Raw genomic sequence first — 15557 nt, 5'->3', positions numbered from 1 at the left:
ATTAATGTGTACGTAGATCTTACCCCTATCTCATAGAGATAGAGAGATTGTTTCCGATAAACCATCTGCTCTCAAGGAACAAACCCAGTTTTTTGGCAAAAAGTTCAAATAAAATTGGATGAAGCACTTTCGTAAGATTTTTGAAGCAAACACCATAATTTGGGTGGGAAAGGAAAATAAAGGGCTTGATACCGTTCCAAAGAATCTGGTTTTCTATGTTTTGAAAATACATGCAATAATCAATTCATTTTTAGCAGTTACTTTTAGATCCTAGAGGTTCACTTTATCATTTAAAAGGTGAAGGAGATACGTATTACTTATTACTACTAAATTCAAAAGATCAAGAGAGTCGAACGAAATTTACTACACATACATTTTTATGCTTGAGCTATTAGAAAAAGAAATCAATGTTTATAGTGACTTTCATTATATTTTCCAACAATGAAAAAGGGAAGCATGATGAAAGAGTAGGGCTCCCAATCTTGGTTTTATTCCAAAGCATTGAAAAGTTTAAGGGAGACAGCACCAATGCTCATGCAAAACACATCACGCGTTCCATCGAAGTACACAAAAGTAAATTGACAAAACATCTGAAACGCCGCCAGCGGAAGAAGTACTGTATTTATTTCTTAGAAGCAAACAGTTGCTGTAATAAGAGTATCGAAAGGACCAAACGTGCCTGGTGAAAATAACATAGGCTTTTGGTTGCATGTCGGCCACGTGGCGACTGGTGAAAGAGTCTCATAGGCTTCACAGGCCTTTCACTAGATTTTTCCACTGCTACTGACTACTAGTAACGGATAGTACCTTTAAAATGTACTCCTATTACCGATTGCAAGTGCGACGTCAGGGACGTTTGGGATTCTTCCACTCCTAACTCGATCTTTTTCATGGAAAGTCTCGAATCAACCACCGCAAAAAATAATTGCAAAAGTAGACAAACTCCTTAACACTCCCAAGTCTCGTGCCAACCCTCTACGCTCATTCCTGTTCATTTGTAGGCCGAAGAAACAAGAAAGGCTAGCTATAGCTATTACTCTTACAACAACGAAGTATTTCAAGTAAACACTTCAACATTGGAATATAGGGACAGAAACCACCTCAAATATATTCTCGCCGTCATTGTCCATGCCAAACTGTATTATTCTGCCAACTGTCACCTTAAATGACAACATATCCAGCAGCATCAATTTGGTCTCTAGTCCTCCAGCTCTTCGACAGCACCCTCCTCCAATGAGGCTGTCTGTCTTGGGAAAGAATTCTTCACCAAAGTACAGCTCTTGAAATAATACAACATATCCAATATAATACCAAGACAGTGTGTATGCAGAGCTTGGCCCTAACCTGTAGAGGTAGAGAGAGGCTGTTTTCGAAGACCCTCGGGCTCAAAGTACAGCTCTTGAAATATCTACACAAAAATAGCACAAGAACACCAAATGGGTCAATGTCTGAGGATCTAGCCTTCTCCTACATCACTATAAGCCCTTGTGATATGAATGCAAACAGGCCATGACAAAGAAGGTAAAGGACAAGATGAAAGAAGAAAAGAGGTGGCAGCTATCAGGGAAAAAAGAAGATAGGGACCAATGTAAAAGAGGTCCATTTAAGAAAAGCAGAATGGATGTTACGTTCTCTGTAGCAACCAGAAGATCATGGTAGTATGGACTCCCATCTGGCGTGGGGGTACAAATGATGTTATCTAGTACATCCTAAAACTGATGGACGGAATTTGGAAAAGTAAGGCCAAGACGCCAGGCATGGATCACAAACTCGGGAATCATTTGGTAGCATGTCACATAAACTGAGATTATTAGCTCATGGATAAATGATTAATTATTTGGGAATCCTAAGATGTATCACAACCCGATATTCTGTGCTTCCCATGTGGTACCTCAACAGTAACCCACCCAATCTGCATTTTACACGAAAATTGAAATATCAGTCCAAGAATGGTCCTCATGCAAAACAAGGGTTTTATATAATATATACGAAAGTACGAAACTAGATTAATTAACTAGACTACTATATTTGATTTTTCCATCACAAATTCATCTCCATCCAATGTCCATCAATCTAACACTAATTATCCATAATTTTCAACCATGAACTATAATGTACAGAAGAAGAATCGCAACCTGGGTAAAAGAATGTAATAATTGTTGGGAAGAAAATAGAGAGAGAGAGAGAAGAAGAAGATTGTTGAATAATTAGCAAACCGTAAATATTTCAGGACATAAAAGTAGAATGTTTTCGGGGATAAGGAGAAGAGAAGAATAACAAAGGGAAAAAATCATAGGAAAAAAAACAAAGGGGTGAAGAACATTAAATTGCAAGGGCAGGAGAAAGAAATACAAGGAAGACAAATGAAAGGAAAGAGACGGAGTAATCAGCTGAAGGGAGGGAACAAGAGGAGATCGGAGGCAGAAAATCATAATCTCAGCTACATGGCCTTTCTCTATTGGGGGGTGGATCGACGGACAGCAGGTAAAGCAATCTGCAGGGAAGAGGAGTCGCCAGAGGTAGCAAGATGTAACTGGAAAGGCTCTGTGTTGGAGGGAGATGAAGGGCAACGAGGAAGAGAAATGAAGCAAAAGCTCTCCTTAGCCTATTTATAAGTGGAGATCTAAAGGGTAATTCTCACACTTCTTGAAAAGGAATACTCACACTTAATCCCATGGAATCTAATCCATGAATATTGACACCACACCCTCCCTCCGGGACAAAATAATGACTGAATTGGGCGATAAGCAATCCAACTGCTCTAGTCTGACTTTCAACTCTAAACAAAACACGGGTGATAAACACGAGTAATTAATTCCTATCTGCCAACCAACTAATGTACTATGCTCAGTGACACTAATGAACATGTTTTTTTTATGAATACACTAATGAACATGTTAGATATTCTATATGATAAGTTGATAACCTCTATCTAAATTTGCAGAAGATTCCAGGCCAAAATAAACAAGATAATCCATAACCCTGAAAGAATCAAAAGTGACTGACAGCAAAGGCCTAAAAAGCGAAATGTGCTTGATAGCCGTTTCAGTATTTTGACAAACAAAAAGCATTATCAAAACGAATAGCACATTTCCTTTAGCGAAATGAAACAAGAACTGAAGAAAATTCATATTGAAACAAAATGGTAGCTGGTAGCTGTCTAGAGCAAATCAAAAAAAAAGGGGGGGTATTGCAGATACCTTAGTAAGCGCTTGAGTAAACAAGACACTCCAAAGTAAAGCAGGTTTTGCATCTCTAGTTTCACTTTGGTTCTCCACAGAATTATCATTTTCAGAACTTCCAGAAACCGGAACGCAAAACAATGCATTGATGGCTGCATGTATTAGCTTCTTTCCCTGAACATCATCCTTACATATGGCTGAGAGATAAGTCAAAAACCTGAAAGAGAAAGCAACGAACCAATTGGGATAAGGAGATACTTGAGGAATTAACCTAGAATTTGTAACTCCAGTTCTATTCAACTTAATTGTATCAATTACTTCTATAAATAGAGAGATTCAGAATCAAGTTACTGAAACACATTCTTTGAGTAGTCAACATGGTTTCAGAAGCTTGACGGCGAATGTTAGTATATATAGGTAGCTGAACAAACTTGACAAATGCCTGTATATGACTCAGGTTGAGTCATATACACAACTTGCACATACTTCTTGATACCAACTTGGTGTTTATTAGTGAAATTTTAGAGTTAATGGAAGAAAAAAGAAGGTAGTTAACATGGGCAATAACATTCTAAAAGTGAAAGGAAGACTAAAGAGTGCATCCTAAAAAGAAAATGAATTCTGAATAGTGATATGTTAACATGGATGTGTCAGCAGACCCTGCAGCACTAGAATAGTGGTGACTAAGTAGACATTAGGCAGGTGAACTCACACTCCAGAGGGGCAAACAGCTACATTGCTACTCAACTGAAGGACATGGATTGCTGTGACCTGCTCAGGGAAGAGAGCTGGAGAAAACTATTGATAAGGTAAAAAAATTCAAATATTCAAATCACTTAGAAACAAAAAGTGGGTTATGCATCTTTCTTACAAGCATTGCCACAAACAAAAGCAGTCAGTGGCAATATGTACATCGCATTAACCACACAATGAAGCAAATATCATATACACACTAAATCCTGACTGTGGATTAGACTTCTTTTTGCAGGAAAGGACGAAGTTTACAACCAATTTGAGACTGTTGTAGCTGAACCAAGCCAATGTAGCTCAACCCTAAGCAGCATCAACAGCAAGGCTGACGTGATCGTGCAAATTATGTCTAGCGTTGTGACTACAAAAATCCTCTTTTGTATACCAAATGCACACAATATAATTATATTTCAACTTCAAAAGTGGATCCACTTCACAAACTTTAAATATTACTAACTTATCCCTAAAGAATCCAACAACCAAAAACTGCATTTGCTTTTCAAAACCAAAAGAAGCCGTATAGAAGTACTCCTTTCTAACATGAGTTCTAACTCATCGCATCTGTTCCTACTTCCAGAAAAAGAAAAAGTGTACTCCTTACAGAGGTGTAGCACATTCAATGTGCAAATCCCAATGAATTGACAATACAACGAAATAGATATCAAAAAGAAAGGAAAAAAAAGGGTCAGTGCACACTAATGTCACTTATACTTTCTCCTCCTAGTTGAATATTCTTCGGCAGATAGATTTGCTGACTCTCGTAGACAATATCAACCATGGAATAATACCCACCTGCAATTGCAATAAACAAACAGTTCAAAATGTCATTCAGCCAAAACACAAGCAGCTTTGGTTTTTTTGGTGATATGTTACAAGTGCTGCCTTTTACGCACATCAGACTTGGCCCAATATAAAGAACCAAAGGTACAATAAGATCCAACAAGATAATTCTCTTCAAAACTCACGATAAAATAGGAAAAGAAAAGGACTGTAGATCCTATTAATCATATGTTATGTATGGGTTGGATGGACTGGACACTGTATGATCACAATAATATACTTGAAGAATGTTGACAAATGTTAGCTTTCCGTAGGAAGTGAGGAATGACGAAAACTGCAGGGAAAGAGTTTCCTAAATTCTTAGGTGCTTCTCTGAAAGCCCCAGGAAAATATAACGATACCTAGTGAATAAATCTTTTAAACCCTTTTCTTTTACTCTTTTTTCTATTAAGTTAATAAATAGGTAAGGTTTCCTTGAGCCGAGGGTCTATCGGAAACAGCCTCTCTATCTCTATAAGGTAGGTAAGGTCTGTGTACACACTACCCTCCCCAAACCCCATTTATGGGAATACACTGGGTTTGTTGTTGTTGTTGTTTTAATAAATAGGTAAGGTGTGGGATTTAAGCAGAGGCTCAAACCGTAAGACCTACTCTCACAGGGCTGCTTCGTTCAGTCATTATTTCCCCAAAAAGAAACAAATCGACATTAAAGAAATATTCGCGACTAATCATTACCATAACATTTTCATTAGTAGGACCTCCAGCTCGCCAAGACAACATCTTGCCTGCAAAAGTGGAAGAACAGCAGATCAGTATGTCACTGGTAGATTGCTCGATGGAAATAGAAACAAGGATATCCCTAAAAGCCGGCGAAAGCAATCAAATGTACATTAGTCCATAAACCGCAATGAAAGACACAGCAAAGCAAATTGGCAAATGTGTACATTATAAGCATGCATCACATTCATGAAATGTCATGCAGATATGACTACAGCTCAAAAATCTACGAATTAACATCATTACCAAAAGGCTGTACAAGCTGCTTAGATATTGAAGCCACAGGAATACGCCAAAACCAGATAACCAGCAACAAGTACGTCAAGACCTGTGTGATTAGCAGGTGAATAAGCATATTACCACTTAAATGAAGCTTGCAAACCACTTAACCCCATGCATACCTGCAAAATAGTTAGGCCTTTTGTGTATGTATCATATGACAATTTCGTCTCTTTGCTGCGAATTGCTTGATCTGCAACAGAGAATGATAAATGTGTAAATTATTGATAAATTTCATGTTGAGCTGAAAGAGTTAGTATGCTGCACCTTGTCCTCTACATTTGAAACGCTCTTGCATTCAACTCAATCTAGTCTTTTAACTAGTCAAATTACTATAGAAAAATTGAAAAGATCAGCTAATAGTACTGGCATAGTCTGAAGTGCTTCCAAGTATTCCTTTATCTCGTGGTTTCATATCCATGGTAGGCTGAGTACAATGGACAAGATTTACATTTATTTGGAACTCATTGCAGAATGCTCGTTCTTTGCTTTGTAATGCTATTGATAATGAGGATCGTCAATTCTTTTAAAGTAATCTTTTCCGTCACAAATGTAATTTGGTGGGATATGATGACTGTTCTTTTGTCTACAAGAGGCAGCATAAATCTGGGCACAATCTGCTAAATTTGGGCATAAAATTCATGGAAGACGAATCACTTCATTAAGTGGGTGAATAACTTGTCCCTGGCAGTAACCAGTAAGTTCTATCAGCAATGTTCTATTCCCTATAGCAAGAAAACAGCTGAACGTATCATATCCGAATATACAGAAGTCAAGTCCAATATTCCTTCTAAAAGCTACTATATCAAGCCAGGGCAGCACAGCCATGTAGTATTTGTCATTCTAGGTATGGATTATGAGTAAAGTACTAGTTTCTATTCTAAAGAAGATAGAATATAAGCGATACTTTTGGCAAGTTCCTTCTCCTTGGCTGTAGCTAACCTCCTCAGTTTTGCAGCTTGTGCAAATGTTGACGGCCTGAAATATATCCGAAGGCACTAATCAATTTTCAATACCATAGAACCTCCCTAATGACATGATCAGTTTTATTTACCATATGAAAAGAGAAAACTATCATGTGCCCTCTGAAAACTCCACTTTCTAGTTTCATTATATATTACTAACTATCAACCCACTTATCAATCAAGTATAACTACGGTAACTCAACATAAAAGAAAATCTTTGAAAATTCACGGCAAAGAAAAATCAAAATGAAATCTTGCTTAGGATAAGCTCTGACGTACAAAGAAAAGATACTAGTAGTAATTTATATGACTAAGACTACATATGCCCCAAGGGTGCGGCTCAGCGTTTAGTGATGTTGGATTCGACCATGGGAAATCATGGTTCAAATTCTAGCAATACCAGCAAAGACAAAAATCTCTAGGTGATTTATTCTCATCTGTTTAACCCTTGATTTAGGTACCTATACAGGTGGGAGTAGCAGGTACCCTTGATTTAGCTGGCCTGACACTACTGTTATTAACAAGAAAAAGAAAAAACTAGATGTGAAGTCTGATTACTAAACAAGATATCACTTACTGTGACAAGGCACTTGCCTCCTTTAGCAGCTGCTTAATTTCTGCACGCAGCTGCATATCCTCGGAGCTTGTGGAACCTTTCTGAAAAAAGTTTAACAGTTCATACCATAGAACAACATCAATTGTAGATCAAGCCATTATTTAACAAATATTAAGATATCTATGATACTTATAGAACAAACAAAATCGAATTGACTCAAGCCTCCACATTGAACAAATCAATCATTAACATATCGACAGATGTTTCATATCTCTCAAAAGCAAAAACTTAAAAGCTGCTATTTCACCAAATCAAAATTAAGATTTTAAAAAAAAAACTGATATTCATTATCGAGTCATTGTGAAATTAACTTAAACCGAAAATTGTTAAATAGAAAATTTAAAAGGAAAATTGTGATATAAAGAACATGAAAAACATAAGAATAACCTTTTTATTGATTTCGAAATAGCGGGAAAGGAATTGCAAAGCTACGACAATAAGGAATATCATCGGCGCGGCTATTGATCTCCCTACTTTAGCCGTTGATTCTTCCATTTTCGTCGCTGCTGTTTTTATGGTTCGAATTGCTCTTTTCTGCTTTACCTATTTTGGATTTCCCGATCCGTATCAGTTGTCCTCGTCGCCTTTGGAACCAATATGAGCTTGGATTTCCAGCTTTTTTATCTTTCTCTTCTCTCTATTCTCCTGGTTTTTCTTTTTTCTTTTTTATTTTTTTTCTTTTCGGCCCTTGCTTTTCTTCTTCTTTTTTTTTCTAGCTGTTAGAGGTGTTAAAGAAAAAAAAAACAATTAAAAATTAAAAAAAAAAAAAAAGGAAAAGCTGGACCAAATTAATAGCACTCTTGGCCAAGCTTATCAATAGCCCAAAAGTGCTTCTTTTTTTTTTCTCAAAAATATTTTTTTTTCTAACTTGAGTTGTTTGGCCAAGCTATTTTGGAGAGAAAAAAAAATTGAAAAGAAGTAGAAATAGTTTCTGAGAAGCAGAAAAAAAGTAACGTCTTCCTAAAAGCAGAAGCAAAAACAGTTTTAACTTTTTCTTCTTACCAAATATACCCTTAATAAAATATAGTATATACCAAAATAATCGTTAAACCTAATACTTAGGATATTAATGTATAAATATTTTTTATTATTATTAGGATAGCTTTCTAATATATAGTGACTTTAGGGGTGAATGCTTTTATATTTGTTGAATAATTTTTAATATATTTAACTTATATTAAAAGAATTAAGTACTTTTAAATTTTATTTTCATATTTTACTTAAATAAAATAAAAAGAATTAATTATTGCATGTAATAACAAATTTTTAAGATTATTTATTTACTTATAATATTAGCTATTAAGTAAATCTATTCATGTCCTTATTCATAATTTGATACTTAAAAGCACTTTCTGAAAAGTTTGGCCAAACAAAAATTATTGATCAAAAGTGCTTTTCAGAATGATTAGCCAAACACAAATTGCTTATCTCCAAAAGTACTTTTTTCAAAAGCACTTTCAAAAAAAATACTTCTCAAAATAAGCTGAATTCTTCAGCTTGGCCAAACAGGCTATAAACCTATTTAAAACAAATGATGTGCTTGGATTGATTTGTTTTATGGTAAATATTGGAAAAATTGACAAATTTTAATTTGACTTGGTATCAAACAAACAAATTACATAAAACGATTCTACGCACTATATATATATATATATATATATTTGTATAGAATTATTTTTTTAAAATCGAACAAATGATTAATTATTACAAAATATGTATCTATTTTGTTAGTTACATAAGTTATTATGTGGAATGACAGAACAAACAAGTAGTAAGATATGTTTTCATTTCTGAAGTTGGCAAGGCAGCGATAATGAGTGGAGCAAGTGCTTTTATTCCAACTTATAAAGATTATAGCGAAATATTTAAAGTGGTGCAACTTATTGTGATATTATGATGAAATTTGTGAAAAAAAAATGGGGAAATCAGAATTGAGCCAAAGAACCAATTTGATTTTATATCCCGCTAAATAAAAATGGCTTCATATGTGTTGAGTGTGTGAACAATGTCTCACATAGAAAGCATAAAAGAAAAAGAAGTTACTTATAAGGAGCTCATAGTATTAAAGCCAATACTTTGACAAGACGAGTATGTAGATGACGGAGTAAAGGCATGTGGCTCTACTTAGTGCCTTTGTCCCTCTATGAGCTGGTTTACTATCTTTACCCATAACTTCAAAGACTATACACAGTCTCTTCTCTGTGTGCGTGAACAAAGTCTCACATGACAAGTCAAAAAGAAAAAGAAATTACTTATAAGGAATTGGTGCTTGTTTCACTCTAGAAAATAATTTTTTCTTATCCAGACACGTAATTTTCTGAGCTTATATGACTCAGGCAATCACTTTTCACTAAATTTATGGAGTCATTCAAAATACAGTCATGTGTCACATATAAATGAGAAGACTTAACTCCTCGAGCCACTACTAATGAGCACGTGGTGAGCTTCCATTGGCCATTAAAGAGGGCATTATAATAACCTTTACCATGTAATATTTTTGCGAAAATCATATGAAAAGGAAAGTCTATAGCATTCTTAACATTCTGAAGAACTAACATTGTACAAGTATTGGTCTTCAAACAAACTGTGCCAACACCAAATACCTTAACCTCACTAGCATTGCCCATCTTTAATACTCCAGAGTTAACAAGAGTATAAGATGAGAAAAAGTCTTTTCTTGGTGTAGCATGTAAGGTAGCTCCATAATCTAGTTACCAACTTGTCTCATGTGATACCAAATTGATGATGTTTTCATCATAAGCAAAGAGAAGGTCATCTCGAACAGTATCAACAATATTGTTCTTGTTATTTTCAGTTTTCTTTCCTTCTCTAATGTTCTGCTTCAACCTATAGAAAAACTTTCCAGTATATATCCTTTTTTGCCATGTTGCACGAATAATTTTGGTATTTGGATTTTGACTTACTTTTACTTTTACCTTTACCTTTACCTTTATTCCTCATACTTCTTGTTCTATCTCTCTCCCAGTCTTATGTAACCAAAACATCTGCATGTGAGGACAAACCTTACGATTTTCTTCTTGCTTCCTCATTCAACACAGACTCTTGGTGTCACACCCCAAACTTGGAGAGCGCGACCGGCGCTCAACCGAGAGAACCCGGCCGAGCAAGCCTCTTTGATTACCTTCTACCCAAACTCATCTATGAATAAATAGGAGATGTACTCCATTAATCAAATACCGAGAAGATTTTATTAACAACTTCCTTTTCATTTCCATTAGCAGTTTCATTCATAATTTCCAAAATATTACGAGTTTATAGAATTAATGAAAATAAAAATATGATTTCCAAATATCAACATTTCCAGTTCAATTCTCAATTTCAACCACAACCCACAACCTGTCTACGGAGCCTATAAGTACAATAGAAGAGTAATAGGGAAATGCCGGCAATAAGGCCACGGCTATACCTCAAAACACAGTGCGTGAGAAACAAAAGATGCATGACCTCCGAAATGAAGGGGGTTCACCAAGTCAGCTGAAGAAATTGTACCGCTATCACAGATAAATATCGCCTGCTGTGGATCCACATGCATCCATTAAAGATGCAGCGCCCCCGGCAGATAGGACGTTAGTACTGTCGAATAGTACTAGTATGTAAAGCTAAAAATTCTCTTTCAAAATAGAATGACTATATAAGAAAAGACAACACATAGAAACAACAAGTCACAATCAACAATATCCAATTGTCCAGTTAAAACATAATAATTTTCAAAATACGAATTTCATATACAATTTTAGTTGGGAGATCATTAGCACCGATATACCACCGTCTTTGTTAGCACGGAGTCTGATCACACCCGATCGGCTAGGCCATCTCCCCACGAACAATGTGATTTGACGAGTGAAGCGAAAGAAATTTGTTACCAAGAGTAGTACCACCATATGCGCAACATGGCGTCCGATCTCCACCCGATCAGCTAGGCCGCCTTTCCACATGTGGGTTGACTTTTCCAATCCACAATTGTTACTAGTTTTATCCCAAATTAAGGGGAATAATATCATAATTTTCTCCAATATTTCAATTACATCCCAAATAAGGGGAATAATCACAATCCACCACTACACCGACATGTGTAGTTTCAGGTGTAGGCCTTATGACCCACCTTTCATCGGTTTTGCTAATGATGCTCCCAAAAATATTTTTTATTTGATTTGCACACAAAGGTAACATAAATACAATTGTACTCGCCTCAACAACTTTCACATTGTATAAATTCTTATTAGTATTTCCAGACACTCACAATAACAATATTTCCTTGGCTCATTTGGCCATTCACAATAATATTTATTCCTGGCACGGTGATCGTATTTTATATTCCACAGTTTCATCTCTTTCAATTTCAAAGATCACCATCAAATATCAACATATATTATATTCCAGCAATCATATAACTCAAATTTATTAGTAATGGGAACTTTAAACGCAAAAGGTTTCTTCCCAAATAATGGGGTATACTGACCAGCAATACAAGCACACATCAAAATCATAAGCAATCAATACACCATTTATTCTTGCAATACTCCTTCCCAGAAATGACAATATACAATTTCAACACCCGAGTATGTAAGAACTCGAAGCATACTGGATATATTTATAAAAGCAAAGTATTAGTTAAAGCATACACTTATGGGCATGAATTTAGTACAAAAGTTTTTAGGCAATTATATTTTCGAAATCGTTTCTAAACAATTGAGTCGAGGCGCATTTCATATTCTTTATCGCATTTTCTCAGATTATTTTCACTACCAGCCACAATCATAACTTAAATTCTTTTCACGTTGGCCACACACTATATCCCCCAATTCAATTATTTCATTTTCAGCCACCTTTATATGTTATCAACAATAAAATATTTCCAATCAAGACTTTAGATACATATACGAGCAATTAAGAGTTAAGAATATTGAGATTTTCTCGCACAATTTGGCATACTAACTTTCATTTGAAATACGATTCAAAGCCATAACATTTTAATACACAACCCATATTTTAAAACTCACGGGAACATTATGGAATTCGATTCTAAGAGATAAAGTTTAGCCAACATACCTCAATTGAGCTTCCTTTAAACTCTAAAACGTTCCATAATTCTTAGCACTTCGATCTATTTTACAATTATAACAAGTTGGACAAAAAATTAGGAAGATGGTCATGATTCTAGCTCATTTGAACATATTATCAAACACTAGGTGTGCATCAATGTTCTTAAGGCCCTTTTGTGAAAGATTCCATCATTCCCCAACCCATTCTCTACCATTTCTAGCTCACAACCTTCCCGCATATTTCAAGAATACATGCATGCAAGACAACAACCCCAATACCCAAAAATTATCTCTCTAATTATCGCATTTTTTGTAAATTTTTGAAATTGAGAGTTAGGGCATAGATTCTTACCTTTAGGATGAAGACTTGCTTTGTTAATCCTTACTGACTGAGCAAGAATTGATGGATAATAGGTTAAAGGTTACTCCCCCACTCTAAGAACTCTCTCTCACTCTAAAAATATCAGAAATGTGCTCAAAATGGGCTATGGTATAAGTTTTAATGAAGAAGGGCCGGGTTTAAAAATTCCCAAAAAGGAAGCTCCGGGACAGGATATGTGCGACCACAGAATGGATATGCGGTCCGCATATCGGCCGCACAAATTGGGTGCCAAGACTGGAAAGAAACTTACTGGGTCTGCGGTCACTATGCGGCCTCGTAGACCTGTTATGCGGTCGCATAATGCGCCGCAGAACCTCCCTCCGCAAAACTCCAAGGCTGATTGTGCGACAAGAGTGCGGCCCGCAAAATGGTTATGCGGTGGCATAATGGGCCACAAAAATGACATCAAAATGACTCAGAAAAACTGCCTCACTCTCCGATCATTTTGCGGCCGCATAATGGGTCGCAAAAATGCTTATATCTGCCAAATATTTTCCTTCAACTCCCTAACGAACTGTTCAATCTAAAAAGTCCGAAACAAAGAATTTCTACTATTATTAACCTCTACGCCTGCCCCGACATCACAGAACCCCAGTTTTTAGAAAAACTTTCACGGGGCCTTATACTTGGCTTATTCCATGGTCACGCCCAACTCTAATCCTAAAAAGGATAAGCGGTCGCTACAAATATAATTCAGTTTATAAGTCCGGAGTCAAATCCCACATAGAACTAAGGCTTAGCTATAGTTGTTGACTACCACTAAGAAGACAAGTTTGAACAATTCCTAAGTTATAAATATTAAGATTCTTATATTTAACTAATTAACTAATAAACTAAATCAGTAAATTAACAACTAAAGATACTAAGGGTTGGAGACTAAATTCAAGAGGTCTAGAGTTATGATTTTTCCAATTGTCGGAATCATTCCCGCTATGTTTCCTATAATTTCGCCTATGTATTCTCTACTGATCGTGAGTACTTTAGGTGCCGTGATTCTCTCTCGAGCAACTACAATAATTGACTAGGCATATTCTCTCGAACTACGCTAGTTGGCTTTACCAAACAGCTCACTATAACCACGTCAAAGTTTTGTTATTTCTAAACCTACCTTTAAACCCGATGTATTGATTTCTCACATACGTTAGGAGTGACGTTGTTCAACAACCACCTAAATATGTATCCTTTCTCAAGCAACACATAATAAATAGGCACAGTCAAACGATGGCCATTCAATCAACTGAAATAAGCACGTAGTTGAACAAATAGACAAATTCAAAGGTTAAATTATATTAAAACATAACAAGAATTCATCCTCCAAGAGGTTCCATCAAAACCTTAGATAACAAATTAGTTATTCATAATAGTATGCATAACTACAATACTAGAATTCATAACCAATAATAGAAATAGGAAGAAGGAAGTGAGAAACTTGTAGAAGAATTCTCCGCTTTACTCCTAGTGTGTTCCTTAGCCTCCTTAGATCGAATCCCCAGTCTCCTTAGCCTCCTTAGGTCTAAATTGTGTCAAAAATATGTCAAAAGTACTCAAAATACCATTTTTCATGTATATATACCAAGTAGGGTCGGGCACAAATAATTATACCTTCTCCTACTCGAAAAAGGAAACTTTTCCAGGTCAGGATGTCCGCGACCGCGGATTTTGGCCAGTTTCTGCCTCACCGCGGCCAGTGCGCGGTCGCGCACTTGTCGCGCCGTTCTCACCCCATTATGTTTGGAATTTGGCGCATTTTCACCCTGTTATGTTTGGAATTTGGAAATATGTAAAACATGAAAGTTATAGCTCTTTGAATTAACTTTCTAACCATATATTGTGAAGCTCAAATGGAGTTCTGAGCAAAAAGTTATGTGCATGTTACTAGACAGTGCGCAATATGCCTACTCGATTCTTCGTTCGTTCTTAACTATCAAATTTGATCCCCGAACACGATCCCGGCTTAATTACTTGGATTGTTACTCAGACTTCAAAGCTCCAAATCACTTGAATTCATTCTCTAACATCTACATAGTTCTGAATCACTCCTACAAGGCATAAAACACACAATTAGTGCAAAACACTAGTGATTAAAGCTCAAACTCAATTAAAGTGCAGTAAATTAGAGTGTAATAATCGACTAAAATACGTAATTATAGCCTATCATCAGTCACCTTACCACCAAGAGCTGAATTTATCAAAGAAAATGTTTCTCAAGAATCTTACAGTGTTAAGAAGCCAAAATCCTTTTATCTCATAATCAAAATTGACTCCCGTTCCAGACAGCTGATCAATAACACCTTGAAAATTATTTATATGATCAAGAATAGGTCAAGCCCTCACAGTTTTTTTCGAAAGGACTCATACCATATTAAGAGTATCCAACTCATTATAAGTAACTTTTTTTTCTTTCTACTTTTCATGTGAGACTTTTTTCGCACATATCCAACAGTTTACGTATTTGAAAACTACGCAAAAAATATTATAGGTCACAAAAAAATTAGTAATTTGATATATTTAAAAGGCATATGAAAAAGATCTCAACCAAAAAAAAATTTATTTGACTCCCGAAATTCAAATACAGTTACATAAATTAGGACAAAAGGAATAGTATTATATTTCACACTATTAGGTATTTTTCCATATTTTCTTACCTTATCTGTTTTTTATATCTCTTGAAGGAAAGTAATACATTTACCATAATTTATTTTACCTTTTACAAAAAAAATTTATCTAGTCCTTTTTTCTTGGAAGAAAATATTTTGGACTTCT

General features: G+C 35.7%; 1 protein-coding gene across 10 annotated transcripts; it reads right to left on the bottom strand.

Annotated features, from left to right (window-relative positions):
• Window positions 1-591: 591 nt before the first annotated feature.
• On the bottom strand, window positions 592-8047 carry LOC107826873 (protein GET1). 10 transcript variants are annotated; one of them, XM_075235176.1, is made up of 11 exons: window positions 7737-8047; window positions 7311-7390; window positions 6676-6746; window positions 5891-5961; window positions 5736-5817; window positions 5448-5497; window positions 3895-4724; window positions 3201-3399; window positions 1345-1408; window positions 1101-1261; window positions 592-987 (listed from the first exon to the last, which is right to left on the bottom strand). In XM_075235176.1, the coding sequence occupies exons 1-7, from the start codon at window positions 7842-7844 to the stop codon at window positions 4653-4655; spliced, it is 534 nt and encodes a 177-aa protein (XP_075091277.1). In that variant the 5' UTR covers window positions 7845-8047; the 3' UTR covers window positions 592-987; window positions 1101-1261; window positions 1345-1408; window positions 3201-3399; window positions 3895-4652. The 10 variants fall into 10 exon arrangements, with proteins under 10 accessions (XP_075091277.1, XP_075091274.1, XP_075091276.1 ...); XM_075235173.1 differs by having other exon boundaries at window positions 1101-1912; XM_075235175.1 differs by having other exon boundaries at window positions 1101-1408.
• Between the last annotated feature and the right edge of the window lie 7510 nt (window positions 8048-15557).

This window comes from Nicotiana tabacum, chromosome 17 (genome assembly GCF_000715075.1).
Source record: "Nicotiana tabacum cultivar K326 chromosome 17, ASM71507v2, whole genome shotgun sequence".
In the NCBI taxonomy this organism is placed as follows: domain Eukaryota; kingdom Viridiplantae; phylum Streptophyta; class Magnoliopsida; order Solanales; family Solanaceae; genus Nicotiana; species Nicotiana tabacum.
The sequence above is the reverse complement of the archived record's forward strand: the minus strand, read 5'-3'. Positions and strand labels throughout refer to the sequence as shown.